Below are 12,289 nucleotides of genomic sequence, written 5' to 3'. Positions count from 1 at the left end.
TAATATGTAAATGTTTATTGTACAGCTTTGATCTTTTAGATAATCATCTTTGTGCATATTTGGGAGGTTGTTCTATTTTATTTGTGACAGGGAGACACAGTCATTGAGGGAGAGGAAGTGGCCTTTGGGAAGCCCTGTGGTTCTGTGCTTTTTCTGTTTAAAGGACTCAAGGCTGGGATCCCTGGAATAGCATGAACTGGAAGTGTCAGAGATGACACTTGTCAGAGACAAGCATGAAGGGGAGAGGTTGCAGGGAAAACACCCTGTATTGGGTTTTAAATTTAGAACTTCCACTTCATAAATGCATTTTCTATGTGTATGGTTTGGGTTTATTAGTCCACATCTTACTTTGTATATAAGGACTGCACTCCTCTGGTTAAATTTTGACATTGAACTTAAACACCTTTTAGTTCGCACCAAAACCTCCATCTCTACGCCATTTTTTTAGGGCATCCTAAGATACCACGCACCCAGGCATCATGAACCCTATGATTTATTCAGTTCCAATAGAAGCATCAAATAATAATGAATTCTGTACAGAGGACCATCTTGGTTCTTCCCAATCTGTGAGGTATACTGATTGGTTCCACTGTAAGTATTACTTTGCTTGTGAACCTTCTTCAGTGCTTCAGCCATACCCTATTTCATCCCCCCTGCTACAGCTATTTCTACCCCCTCTTATGCTACTGTCCTAGCAGTGGTTGGGTATCTGTACGTCATCCATAACTCTGTGTGTCAGACCATGGGAAGTAGCATGAAGCTAGAGGGATAGAAGACAATAGGGCCTGCCCTTAGTCCAGCGCTCTACAGCAAGCAGCTGAGGTCTGTGGCTACAGCTGATGTCCTGCTCTCACCCCTGGACTGCTTCTCTAAGCTTTTCATTTTCCAGCCTTGCTCATCAGAACCCTCTCTCTTAGGGCTAGTAGGTAAACCCTTCCTCCTAGGTTCCTATTTCTTTCCTCGTGGGTTCCTATAGCCCCTTCCTTCTTCCTTGCCTCCGAGAGAAAGACAACAGGCTACCTCCCTGACTGTTGCCAGCCTCCTGGCTTTATAGAAGCCCCACCTGTTCCCTCAAAAGTGTGCTTTCTCCTGGTTAGTGCCCTCCATTCAGCCTAAAACTTCCCCGTTAGAAGTTTAACTGGCTGCTTGAGCTCACCTGGCCTAATTAAGAATGGCCATATTGGGTCAGACCAAAGGTCCATCTAGCCCAGTATCCTGTCTTCTGACAGTGGCCAATGCCAGGTGCCCCAGAGGGAATTAACAGAACAGGTAACCATCAAGTGATCCATTCCTTGTTGCCCATTCCCAGCTTCTGGCAAACAGAGACTTGGGACACCATCCCTGCCCATTCCGGCTAATAGCCATTGATAGACCTATCCTCCATGAATTTATCTAGTTCTTTTTTGACCCTATTATAGTCTTAGCCTTCACAACATCCTCTGGCTAGGAGTTCCACAGGTTGACTGTGCGTTGTATGAAAAAATACTTCCTTTTGTTTGTTTTAAACCTGCTACCTGTTAATATCATTTGGTGAGCCCCTAGTTATTGTGTCATGAGAAGGAGTAAATAAGACTTCCTTATTTACTTTCTCCACACCAATCATGATTTTATGGACTTTTATCAGATCCCACCTTAGTCATCTCTTTTCCAAGCTGAAACGTCCCAATCGTATTAATCTCTCCTTATATGGCAGCTGTTCCATACCCCTAATCATTTTAGTTGCCCTTTTCTGAACCTTTTTCCAATTCCAATATATATTTTTTGAGATGTGGTGATCACATTTGCATGCACTATTCAAGATGTGGGCGTACCATGGATTTATATAGAGTCAGTATGATATTTTCTGTCTTATCTATCCCTTTCTTGAGGATTTCCAACATTCTGTTCGCTTTTTTGACTGCTGCTGCACATTGAGTGGATGTTTTCAGAGAACTATCCAGAGTAACTCCAAGATCTCTTTCTTGAGTGATAACAATTTTAGACCCCCTCTGTATAATATGTATAGTTGGGATTATGTTTTCCAATGTGCATTACTTTGTATTTATCAACATTGAATTTCATCTGTCATTTTGTTGCCAGTCACCCAGTTTTGAGCGATCCTTTTGTAGCTCTTTGCAGTCTGCCTGGGACTTAACTCTCTCGAGTAGTTTTGTATCATCTGCAAATTTTGTCATCTCACTGTTTAGCCCTTTTCCTAGATCATTTATGAATATGTTGAATAGGACTGGGCCCAGTACAGACCCCTGGGGGAAACCACTGTTTACCTCTCTCCATTCTGAAAACTGACCATTTGTTCCTACCCTTTGTTTCCTATATTTTAAGCAGTACTGCTCCATGAGAGGACTTCCCTCTTATCCCATGACTACTTATTTTGCTTCAGTTTTCTTAGGAGTGGTCTGAGGAGCACACGCCATTACAAATAATGAGGCACATACATTGCTTTACGGATGTTCCATTTCATAAAGCTGCAAAGGTGTGATAGACTGACTGAGGTGTGAAGTTCAGATCTGACTTAGATCAGAATCTGAATTTACCCACAGATCAGGAATATTCAGATTTGGGGATCCAGTTTCAGGACTCATTATAAAAATAGCCCTGAGACAATAGGAGAAGGCACAGAGGTACAGGGAGAGAAGGACCTGGATCCAGAACTGATTTTGAACATTCCCAAATTTGAGGTGGTTTGGATCCAAGGCTGTAGTGTGGTCCCACCTCTAGTTTTCCACTAGTCTGACAACCTTGAAAAACCTAAAGAAATTAGCAATTTGTAACCAACCAAATGTCACAAATTGTTGGATATTTACTAAAAAATGATCCTCTGGCAATCCTCTTGGAGCTTGGGGCAGAAATGAAGAATTAATCTCTCTCATCTGCTACTAGACGCTAGACTACACTGGAAAAAGAAAGATAATCCAAAACCAGAGAAATGGTTCCAAAAACTATGGGAGGTGGTTGTTATGGAAAATATAATGCATCAGTTTCATACCCAGGATTCAGTTTCATACCCAGGAAAGTAGACAGAGGATAAAGTAGACAGAGGATAGATTAGATAGAATTAGACATTTGGTTACCATTTATTCAATATTCAGATAAAATATAGTCATTTGCAAAAAAAAAAAAAAAACCCTCGAGCATCTGTCCCAGTTTTTTTAATATTAACATTTGATAGACACGCCTGATTTGATAAATATGAGTAGAGTTGATCGGTTCACTCAGTTCAGTAAATTCACCGGAAACAACATATCTTGGATAGTGTAAAGAGGCTCACTCTGTAATATGATAATACCCTGTTAAATAGGAAGATGTGATGTTTATATTACTGCATAAACTTTCTCTAAGCAAAAAAAAAAACAAACCCAACTCATGGTTGTAATGGTTATTGGTTTGGCTCTGATATTATGGCAATGATTTATAAACCCGTTAGAACTTCCTGAGTAAACAGTTGTGTGTGTATATAAAACTCAACAAAGTAAACAGTAAACTAAGCAAGTGCTTACTGTGAATTTTTAAACTGTGAAAGTTAAAAACTTTCCAGACAGTAATTGTATTTCTAATCCAACATCAGTCTCACAACACTAGGAAAAAGCAGACAATATTAGTATTGCTCATTACTCCAGAAATCTCAGCACTAACTAGCCATCCTTGCCCACCTGTCTAAACATGCATCATCCAACTATTGTTAAGTCACTCGCTGTTTTTCAAAGTGGATGCATTTCATTGGACCAACATAAATAATATTGCATATGCCTTTTGATGTTGGCAATTACTTAAAAAGCATAAAGAACGAGGAGTACTTGTGGCACCTTAGAGACTAACATACGCTCAAATAAATTTGTTAGTCTCTAAGGTGCCACAAGTACTCCTCGTTCTTTTTGCTGATACAGACTAACAGGGCTACCACTCTTTAAAAAGCATAGTTTGCTTAATATAATAGCAGCTGTATTTAACTTTCTCCTGTGATTTTCTCTGATTCCATAGGAAGACATGGATGTATTAAAGTCAGTCTGTAAATGATAAATTAACAAAAATATCTCCGACAAATATATTCACCTTTTATATGAAAGATGTGTTCATAGAGCATGGACCCTAGGGCCTTATAGAAGAACAGGGTATTGTGAATAAAGCTCAGAGGATTTCTGATTCATACTTCAATAGAATTACTCTAGGTTTACAATAGAGCGGCAGAAATCATAATGTGCCCCATGGGGTGTGTAGTTAAATAAACCACACTTGAGTGCTAAGTAAACAACTTCTTGTTTTAGCCTCTATTTTCATGCTTTTTTGCCATATAACAGATGGTCTGATAGGAGATACGCCTTTATTTCTGAAGCCAGCCTTTCTCCAGACTTTATTAATGATATTATTATATATTAATTTATATATGTATTCCAGTTACTACTGTGTAGTAAATTTATTTGCCAATTCACTTATCCATTATCTTATACTCTTACTTGCTAGATATTCCATGGTTTACTGTTTGTGCATAATCCATCTTTTGAGGTGACTTAGGTATAAAATACCTCTTTCATATTTGTTCTTTTTCAAAGCGAAAAAGTATGCACAATTTTATATTTTTAGATTCCAAGGCCAGAAGGGACTATTGTGATAATCTAGTCTGACCTTCTGTAGAACTTCTCCTATATATATAATATATATATGTGTGTGTGCGTATATAAATAAAATACACAAACATACACACAGCAATACATTAACCAATAGAATCAATTGTTCATAGAATCATAAAATATTAGGGTTGGAAGAGACCTCAGGAGGTCATCCAGTACAATCCCCTGCTCAAAGCAGGACCAACACCAACTAAATCATCCCAGCCAAGGCTTTGTCAAGCTAGGCCTTAAAAACCTCTAAGGATGGAGATTCCACCACCTCCCTAGGTAACCTAGTCCAGTGCTTCACCATCCTCCTAGTGAAATAGTGTTTCCTAATATCCAACCTAGACCTCCCCCACTGCAACTTGAGATCATTGCTCCTTGTTCCATCATCTGCCACCACTGAGAACAGCCTAGCTCCATCCTCTTCGGAACCCCCCTTCAGGTAATTGAAGGCTGCTATCAAATCCCGCCTCACTCTTCTCTTCTGCAGACTAAATAACCCCAGTTTCCTCAGCCTCTCGTCATAAATCATGTGCCTCAGTCCCCCAATTGTTTAAAAATTCTGAATAGAAGTAAGTTCTTACTGCTTGGGTATGAGAAGTAACATGAGTAACCAAATGAGAAGTAACATGGTAATCCTCAGTGGGCTGTTTTCTTTTTAATCTGCCAGGAGTTCATTATTATTTGACTCTATAATCTCCGCTTCTCGTAAAGCTAATCCAATATTTGCAGTATTGCATAACAGGCCCCATACCAAAAATAGCTTGCCAACTTTAAAAGTACTGTATTGCCAAAGTGTTCTAGACATTGAAAGTGCATTTTAAATGATAGTACCAAAGGTTCTTTCGGTGATCAATTGGTGAGTTATTTAGCATAATTTTAATTTTTCTGAGAAAGCTTGGAGACTCAAAAGAGAAGTCATTATCTGTCTTCTCAATGGATAAGCAGTGATTGCTGTCAAAGAAAGAGATGAGCATTGAGATATTAGCGGAGGGGGATATATAATATATGAAACAATTAATGAACTGCCCAATAGCCTTGTTGTATGTCCAGTTAAAAACTGATTTCCCATAGTGTGTTAGCTGAGACTGCAGGAGCCATGAGTTGGTTCTGAATACTTTGCAAGCAAGTAATGGTGTACTTGGTCCTACCGTCTGCTGCGTATTTTTTAAAAGAATGGTTCATGTTTGTGACTGCTCACATGTTGGTGATGAGCTGTTGGTGTAATGGAAATAAACATGCAATCAGTGGCACCCAAGATGGACAGAAAGTGTGATATAAAAAAAATCTCATGATTTGTGACTGGTTCTGGATATCTAGTATATATGCTTCTTTGTATAGGATACATGAGATATACATGCAGCCTATGTACAGAGACAGTAGTGTTAGGATAGATGTGAGAAAATTGTTTGTGCATTTGTAAGTGTCTAATACTTTGGTATTTCTGATAGCGGCTAGTAATTTAGAATGATTCTGGTTCAAGGAATCCCAAGGCAAGAGTTATTTGGAAAACCAAAGGTCACATACGACTACAAAGCTTTAGACTCTCCAAATCCCCTTTCAGCCCCTCACAGGGAGGTAGAATTGTTTGTCAAACAGCTTGCTCCTTTGACAAATCCAGACAACTAACCCTTTGTCCTTTTTTATTATTTGGAGGACATAAATGCTTTTCCTTGTTTGATTTTGTTATCAAACAAAAAACATTTTAGTCCCACCCATCAACCTTGCCAGCCCACAGGAGGTTGATTTCCATGATAAGTTGAAGTCTGCAGTTTTATCTGAAGTACTTTAATAACAGTTGTGATTGGGATCCCAGGCAATTCTCTGAAGAAAAATCCATAAATCTCACTGAATTACCAATCACGGTTTAAAGATATTGAAATTGCCTTTAAAAAATTGCTAAGCAAGTCCCTTTCCATGTGTGACACACAGGACAAGTGTAACAGTTTGACAGTCTACTCCATGCTGATGTTGGAAATTCCCTGCAGAAACTGTGAAAATCTAATCCTTAGAGACAGCAGAGCAAACCGAAGTAACTGGCAGGCATTAGCAACTTTATTTGGCAAAGACAGTGGTAAAAACTTCATCATTAATTCACCTGCAGGTTTTTTTTTTAAACTAGACTTGGCCTTTAATAGAATTAGAGTCTTAAGGTGTTTTTCTATATAATTTACAAACTGAGTAAACTCAGACATCCAAAGATGTTAAAATGAAAAACATGTTCCTTTTAGCCTTGCCACTAACCAAGTGGGGCCCATGAGAAGACACATACGGTACATTGTGAGTAAACTAAATTACCTTGCATGCGAGTGGCAACGTCTGACATGAGATATTGCTGCCTTCTACAGCTAAATAAGTTGGATACAAATGGACTTGACAGCATGTTTTATTAAATGCATTATGGTGTTACCTTAACAACCAGACAGTATTTCCTTAATTAAGTATAATTTTTTTCCTACGTGATCACAAGAGGATTCTGCAAACTCTGGTGAATTAATGGACTGGCAAATGCATATAGTTGTCTGCTCTAGGTAACTGTCTGCTTCAAGCTCTTTAAGTTGTCTCTGTCTGATAAATTATGATCAGAAAGCTACCGATCCTTGAGTTTTCCGCACCCTTATTTCTAGTGTGGTGGACAGTGTAAACTTTGAGACGATAACGCTTATGTTCTCAGTAACCAGTAACTTAAACAAAAAAATAGTTCTCTCCAAGTATATTTCTTTTTATTGGATATATATTTTCCTCAAGACCTATATTTTTAAAAAATAATTTATTCACAATAACTGTGTTTTGCTTACTGAAAGAAACATTTTCTCCTTAACTTTTCCACTGCATGTCTGGCACTTGTATTTACAATACTAAATCACAAAACTTTCCTTGCTGCTGTCCATCCTTGATTGCCAGGCTTCTGAATTTATACATTGAAGTAGCCATCAGACTGCCACATCTGTAACCAAACCCAGTTCCTCCAACCATGCCTTTTGCAACAGAAATATCAGAAAGGTGAGCTAGGCTTTTACTGTCCTTGGGAGCCCCCAAATTAATTGCCACTGCTACTACTGTTGGGAGTCAGTTCTTTCGGTGTCCCAGAAAGGGCTTTAATTGATCAGCCCCACCCATATGCTCTGGGAATGCATATGTGCATTTTTGCATGTCCTATCGTAGTCCGGAGCTCAAATCATCCATCACTGATGTCTCTGAGGAAATAGACCGTCTCCGGGGCAAAGGAGAAAACTGCTTGCAGAGATGCCTGGGATCTTTTTTTTTTTTCCTGTTAAACTCAGTTTAAGCTTTAGTGTTTCGACACACAAAAAATTGCCTGATTCTGGGTTCTGACTATAACTGCATATTTTCATGAATTCTTACTGTCACCCAATAACGTACTTGAGATTCAGGGACACATGTTCCAAGATCTCAAGTTCAGGAGCAGGCCTGGAATCCCAGGCTACGTGAAGCTGAACACCTGGCCAAAATGCAGTTTCCTGGAGCAAGGTGCTACTGCAGACTCTTGCTTTGACTCTCATATTAACTGTTGAATGGGCTTATCTTACACCCAAAAGGTTTACTAAGGGTGGATTCGCTGACATTTGTTAGTAGAAAGGATAATAAGAAAATGGGTTACAATTAGGGCTATAGATAGAATAGGGTGAAGGAAAAGAGTATCATTTTATGTGTGAGGAGGAGGAGGAGATCAAGATCTGATGAAGAAAATATCTGTGATGAAGATTTGTAGAAACACTAATTTTAAGAGAGTTGTTCCAACCAAGGTGAATAGTGGCACCATTGCAGTTAATTTGAATGAATTCCTCTATTGTAGTTTCATCTAAGCAAATACTAAATGCAGCAGCCAAAAATAAGAAGCAAAAATTGGCACAAACAAGAAGGATTTGGAACATGCACAGTAATAAGCCCATTGATATTTACAAGAATTCATACTGGAATATCACAACTATTCTTTGGAGATTTTATATTTCTTATAGAGTCCTTTGCTGCATTTCTCTAGCGACTTACATGAATGCAAATGAATGTAGTCTGGTATGTAACATAAAGCGTGTGTGTGTGTGTGTGTATCCACATACTGTACTATCTTAAAAAAGGGACCTATCAATTGAGCCAGTCCCCTTTTGATCATTGTTTCTCAGTGATTAATACAAACTTGTCCAGGAATCAGTGAGATTCTCAAATCAGACATAAGCATAAAAGAAAAATGTTGGTAAGGCCAGAACAAGTTGATTGGCATTCCCCCTAATTGTTTTATTTCTTATGTGCAGCTGAAAATATGGTAAACCTCACCTCCAGTCTCATCCTTGGAAACGATTTCCAACCGTGCAAAATAAATGTGAGGCAGTCACTTGAGAACCAATGCAATGGCTTTTAGGAATTTGCGTTTTTTTATCCTTAATGCTGAATTCCCCTGTATAGATTTGGGTCAAAAATATTCAGACTTTGAAATATCTTGATGAAGAAAGCAGACAAACCTTTCATATAAATGTCACAAAAAATTCCCCATTTTTTACTGGCTTTAATAGTGTGTCTGTATACATTTTTACAATGTATTCACAGACACAGAGTGTACTGTGGAATTCATATTGAGAGAGAGATGGAAACATCTGAAGTTATTTACCCTTGCTTAATTATCTTTATAGCCCATGTTGTGGTCTACCAAGTTTGTGTGCCTTGACCATTCCTTACTAAGGAGCACAAGGAATGGAATATGTTCAGACTTTGGCAGAGAAAAAAGGAGCAACTCGCTCCATTCTTCAGACACCTAGTCTAGCCCACACAGGGAGTAGAATTTTGCATTTGGGAGCTCCGGAGGGAGCTATGTGCAGCCTTGGACAAAGCCACGAGTGCACCGAGAGGATCTTTGATTGCTGATGAAAGTTACAGAGCAGCTTTCCCTAACAGTTCTGTGTTTGGCATTCTCTCTCTCTCTTGTTTAGGGTCTTGTTCTTGCCTTACCTAGTGTCCTGTTTATTATCAACCTCTTTGGTACCATACAATAAGGGCAATGCATTTAAAACCTATGTACGTGTATTTTTTAAAATAGATGTTGCTCTCATAATGGTTGTCAACAACTAGTCTTGCTTAATCACCTGGAAAATGTCACAAATGTCTCTTAAGAGAAATTGAAAAATCCAAGTTATTTACCATTATAGGTTGAATATATCAGAGACTGAAGGTTTTAAAAGCCAGGGAAAATTGGGGACATATGTGTGGTGTCTCTGAGTAAGATTGTTCCATATAGGATATGGAAAATGTAAATGACAGGCATTTTGCCATGTACAGTAGCATTCACCATAGACAGACCGTATGTTTTTGTTAGAAGCAGTGAAAACAAAAATGGCATTTAATTGGAACTGGCATAATATACCCTCACTAGTCATATATGTGTGTGTCTTGGTTGTCAATAGGAACAACATATATTTCACATGACAGATAGCTTAGTCTCTCTTCAGATTAATATTAAGCATTAGCCAAATTCATTCATTTAAAGAACACTGATGACTTTTTAAAAAAATAAATGTTGAGGTGGAAATCATGTGTATTTGCAGGGTGCTGTGATAACGCCAACAATGGACCACACTATGTCAATGCAGCCAGCAAGCATGATGGGCCCTCTGACCCAACAGATGAATCACCTGTCCTTGGGCACAACAGGAACGGTAAGCTGAGAGAATATGCTACATTGTTTCTATTTTACAAAATGTTTTATTAATTTCTGAGTTCTCAAGGTCATTTCTGCTCACTTGAGTTTCCAATAGTTCATTCATTTTTATTTTATTTTATATCCATAGATCCTTTTTTTCGTAGCTTATTAATTTTTAACAGTTACTTAGAAGATCTAGTATACCCTTTATATGAATTTTCCCTTATATTTCACTCATGGCACTACAAGGTTTTTTTAACTAAAGGAAAAATTTAACCATCTTTAACATGGCACAGTAGTTCCTTCTATGAGTCTTGCAGCCATTTCTTTGGCATATGGCATATTTCTTTCTTCCTTATACTGTTACTTTACATACTTTATTGTGTCATCTTTCCTTCCAGATCTCATTCAAGTTAATTCCAACCTCAACAGTTTTTTCCCCATTTTTGTTGCTATATCAGACTTTATTCATCTCTCAGAATGCCTGAATATGCTGGTTCTTCAATCTTTGCCATCTATTTTATACGTTTCAGCCAATCAACAAACAAATAGAAATATGATCTCAGTGCTTTTCTCACTATTCTTCTTATTTTCCTTGGACACATGAACCTAAGGGAGGGTACTGTGGATAGTAGGAATATCTGTATGTGAGATTGGAGCCTTGATTGGACAGTCAGATAGCTCCCTGGCAAGGAAGGTGCATTTTAACAGGTTTCAGAGTAGCAGCCGTGTTAGTCTGTATCCGCAAAAAGAAAAGGAGGACTTGTGGCACCTTAGAGACGAACCGATTTATTTGAGCATAAGCTTTCGTGAAGTGAGCTGTAGCTCACGAAAGCTTATGCTCAAATAAATCAGTTCGTCTCTAAGGTGCCACAAGTACTCCTTTTCTTTTTACAGGTGCATTTTAGTTTTCTTTGGAATTCGTTGATGACAGATCCATTTTATTGAGTGAATTAAACATGCATTTTAAAAGTGCAGTAAGGGTATGTTGAAGCAGCTCTTGGGAATTTTGCCCTTTGTGTCTCATTGACATCAGAGAGAAATGTGCAGATGTAAACCCTTTAGATGACTTAGAAAATTTTCCTCTAACAGTCTTCATGTAAAACCAGGAAATTCCCAACTAATGATCTATGCTAACATCAAACCGCTGCTAGTGTCCTCTTGGTTGCTATTTAGTAATTGGTTCAGTTGGCATGACCAGATGTATTATATGTGCCGTATATTACATATTACATTGTATGGGTCATTTTATCTCGGGGTGGGCAAACTTTTTGGCCTGAGGGCCACATCAGGGTTCCGATGGCGGGCCAGGTGGGGAAGGCTGTGCCTCCCCAAACAGCCTCGCACCCACCCCCTATCCTCCCCATCCCACTTCCCGCCCCCCTGACAGGCCCCCCAGGACTCCTACACCTATCCAACTGCCCCCTGTGCCCAACTGCCCCCCGGGACCCTCTGCCCCTTATCCAACCCCCCCTGCTCCCCACCCCCTTACCATGCTGCTCAGAGCACCAGGACTGGCAGCTGTATTGCCCAGCCGGAGCCAGCTACACCGCCACGCTGCCTGGCAGGAGCTCGCAGCCCCGCTGCCCAGACCACTGGCAGCACAACGAGCTGAGGCTGCGGGGCAAGGGGACAACAGGGGAGGGGCCGGGAGCTAGCCTCCCCGGCTGGGAGCTCTAGGGCCGGGCAGGACGGTCCCGTGGGCCGGATGTGGCCCACGGGCCATAGTTTGCCCACCTCTGTTTTATATCCTTTTAAGATAGTCTTTCTGTGATGATACCTTTGCCTGTAGAATGTGCGATATTAATTGACAGCAATATTCCAGCATTCTGAAGAGAAAGAGGAGTGCTCAGATTCTTGAGAAGTTTCTTTAGTTTATTTAGACCAGTGTTCATGAATCCCAGGGCATGAACCACAGCGACTCCAGCCATGTTAGAAAAAAGAATGCTACTCTGATTGTTGGAACTGAACCACATTTTATGATCAATCTAAAAAGTGAATTAAAAATTTCTGTTGTGCTCATATTTTC

The 12,289-nt window shown here is 39.4% G+C and overlaps 1 protein-coding gene across 2 annotated transcripts in view; it reads left to right on the top strand.

The window, feature by feature from the left end:
* RBMS3 (RNA binding motif single stranded interacting protein 3) overlaps positions 1-12,289 on the top strand; it is a gene marked incomplete at its 3' end in the record, with an annotated part of 551,834 nt that overhangs the window by 508,323 nt on the left and 31,222 nt on the right. For both annotated transcript variants that reach the window (XM_084619481.1, XM_084619480.1), the window contains exon 12: positions 10,166-10,276. In XM_084619481.1, coding sequence (XP_084475607.1) covers positions 10,166-10,276 — 111 coding nt within the window. The remainder of the gene's footprint in view (positions 1-10,165; positions 10,277-12,289) is intronic.

This window comes from Lepidochelys olivacea (assembly GCF_965140295.1).
Source record: "Lepidochelys olivacea isolate rLepOli2 genome assembly, chromosome: 2".
Classification (NCBI taxonomy): Eukaryota; Metazoa; Chordata; order Testudines; family Cheloniidae; genus Lepidochelys; species Lepidochelys olivacea.
Note: the sequence above shows the minus strand (reverse complement) of the source record. Positions and strands in the feature narration are given on the sequence as shown.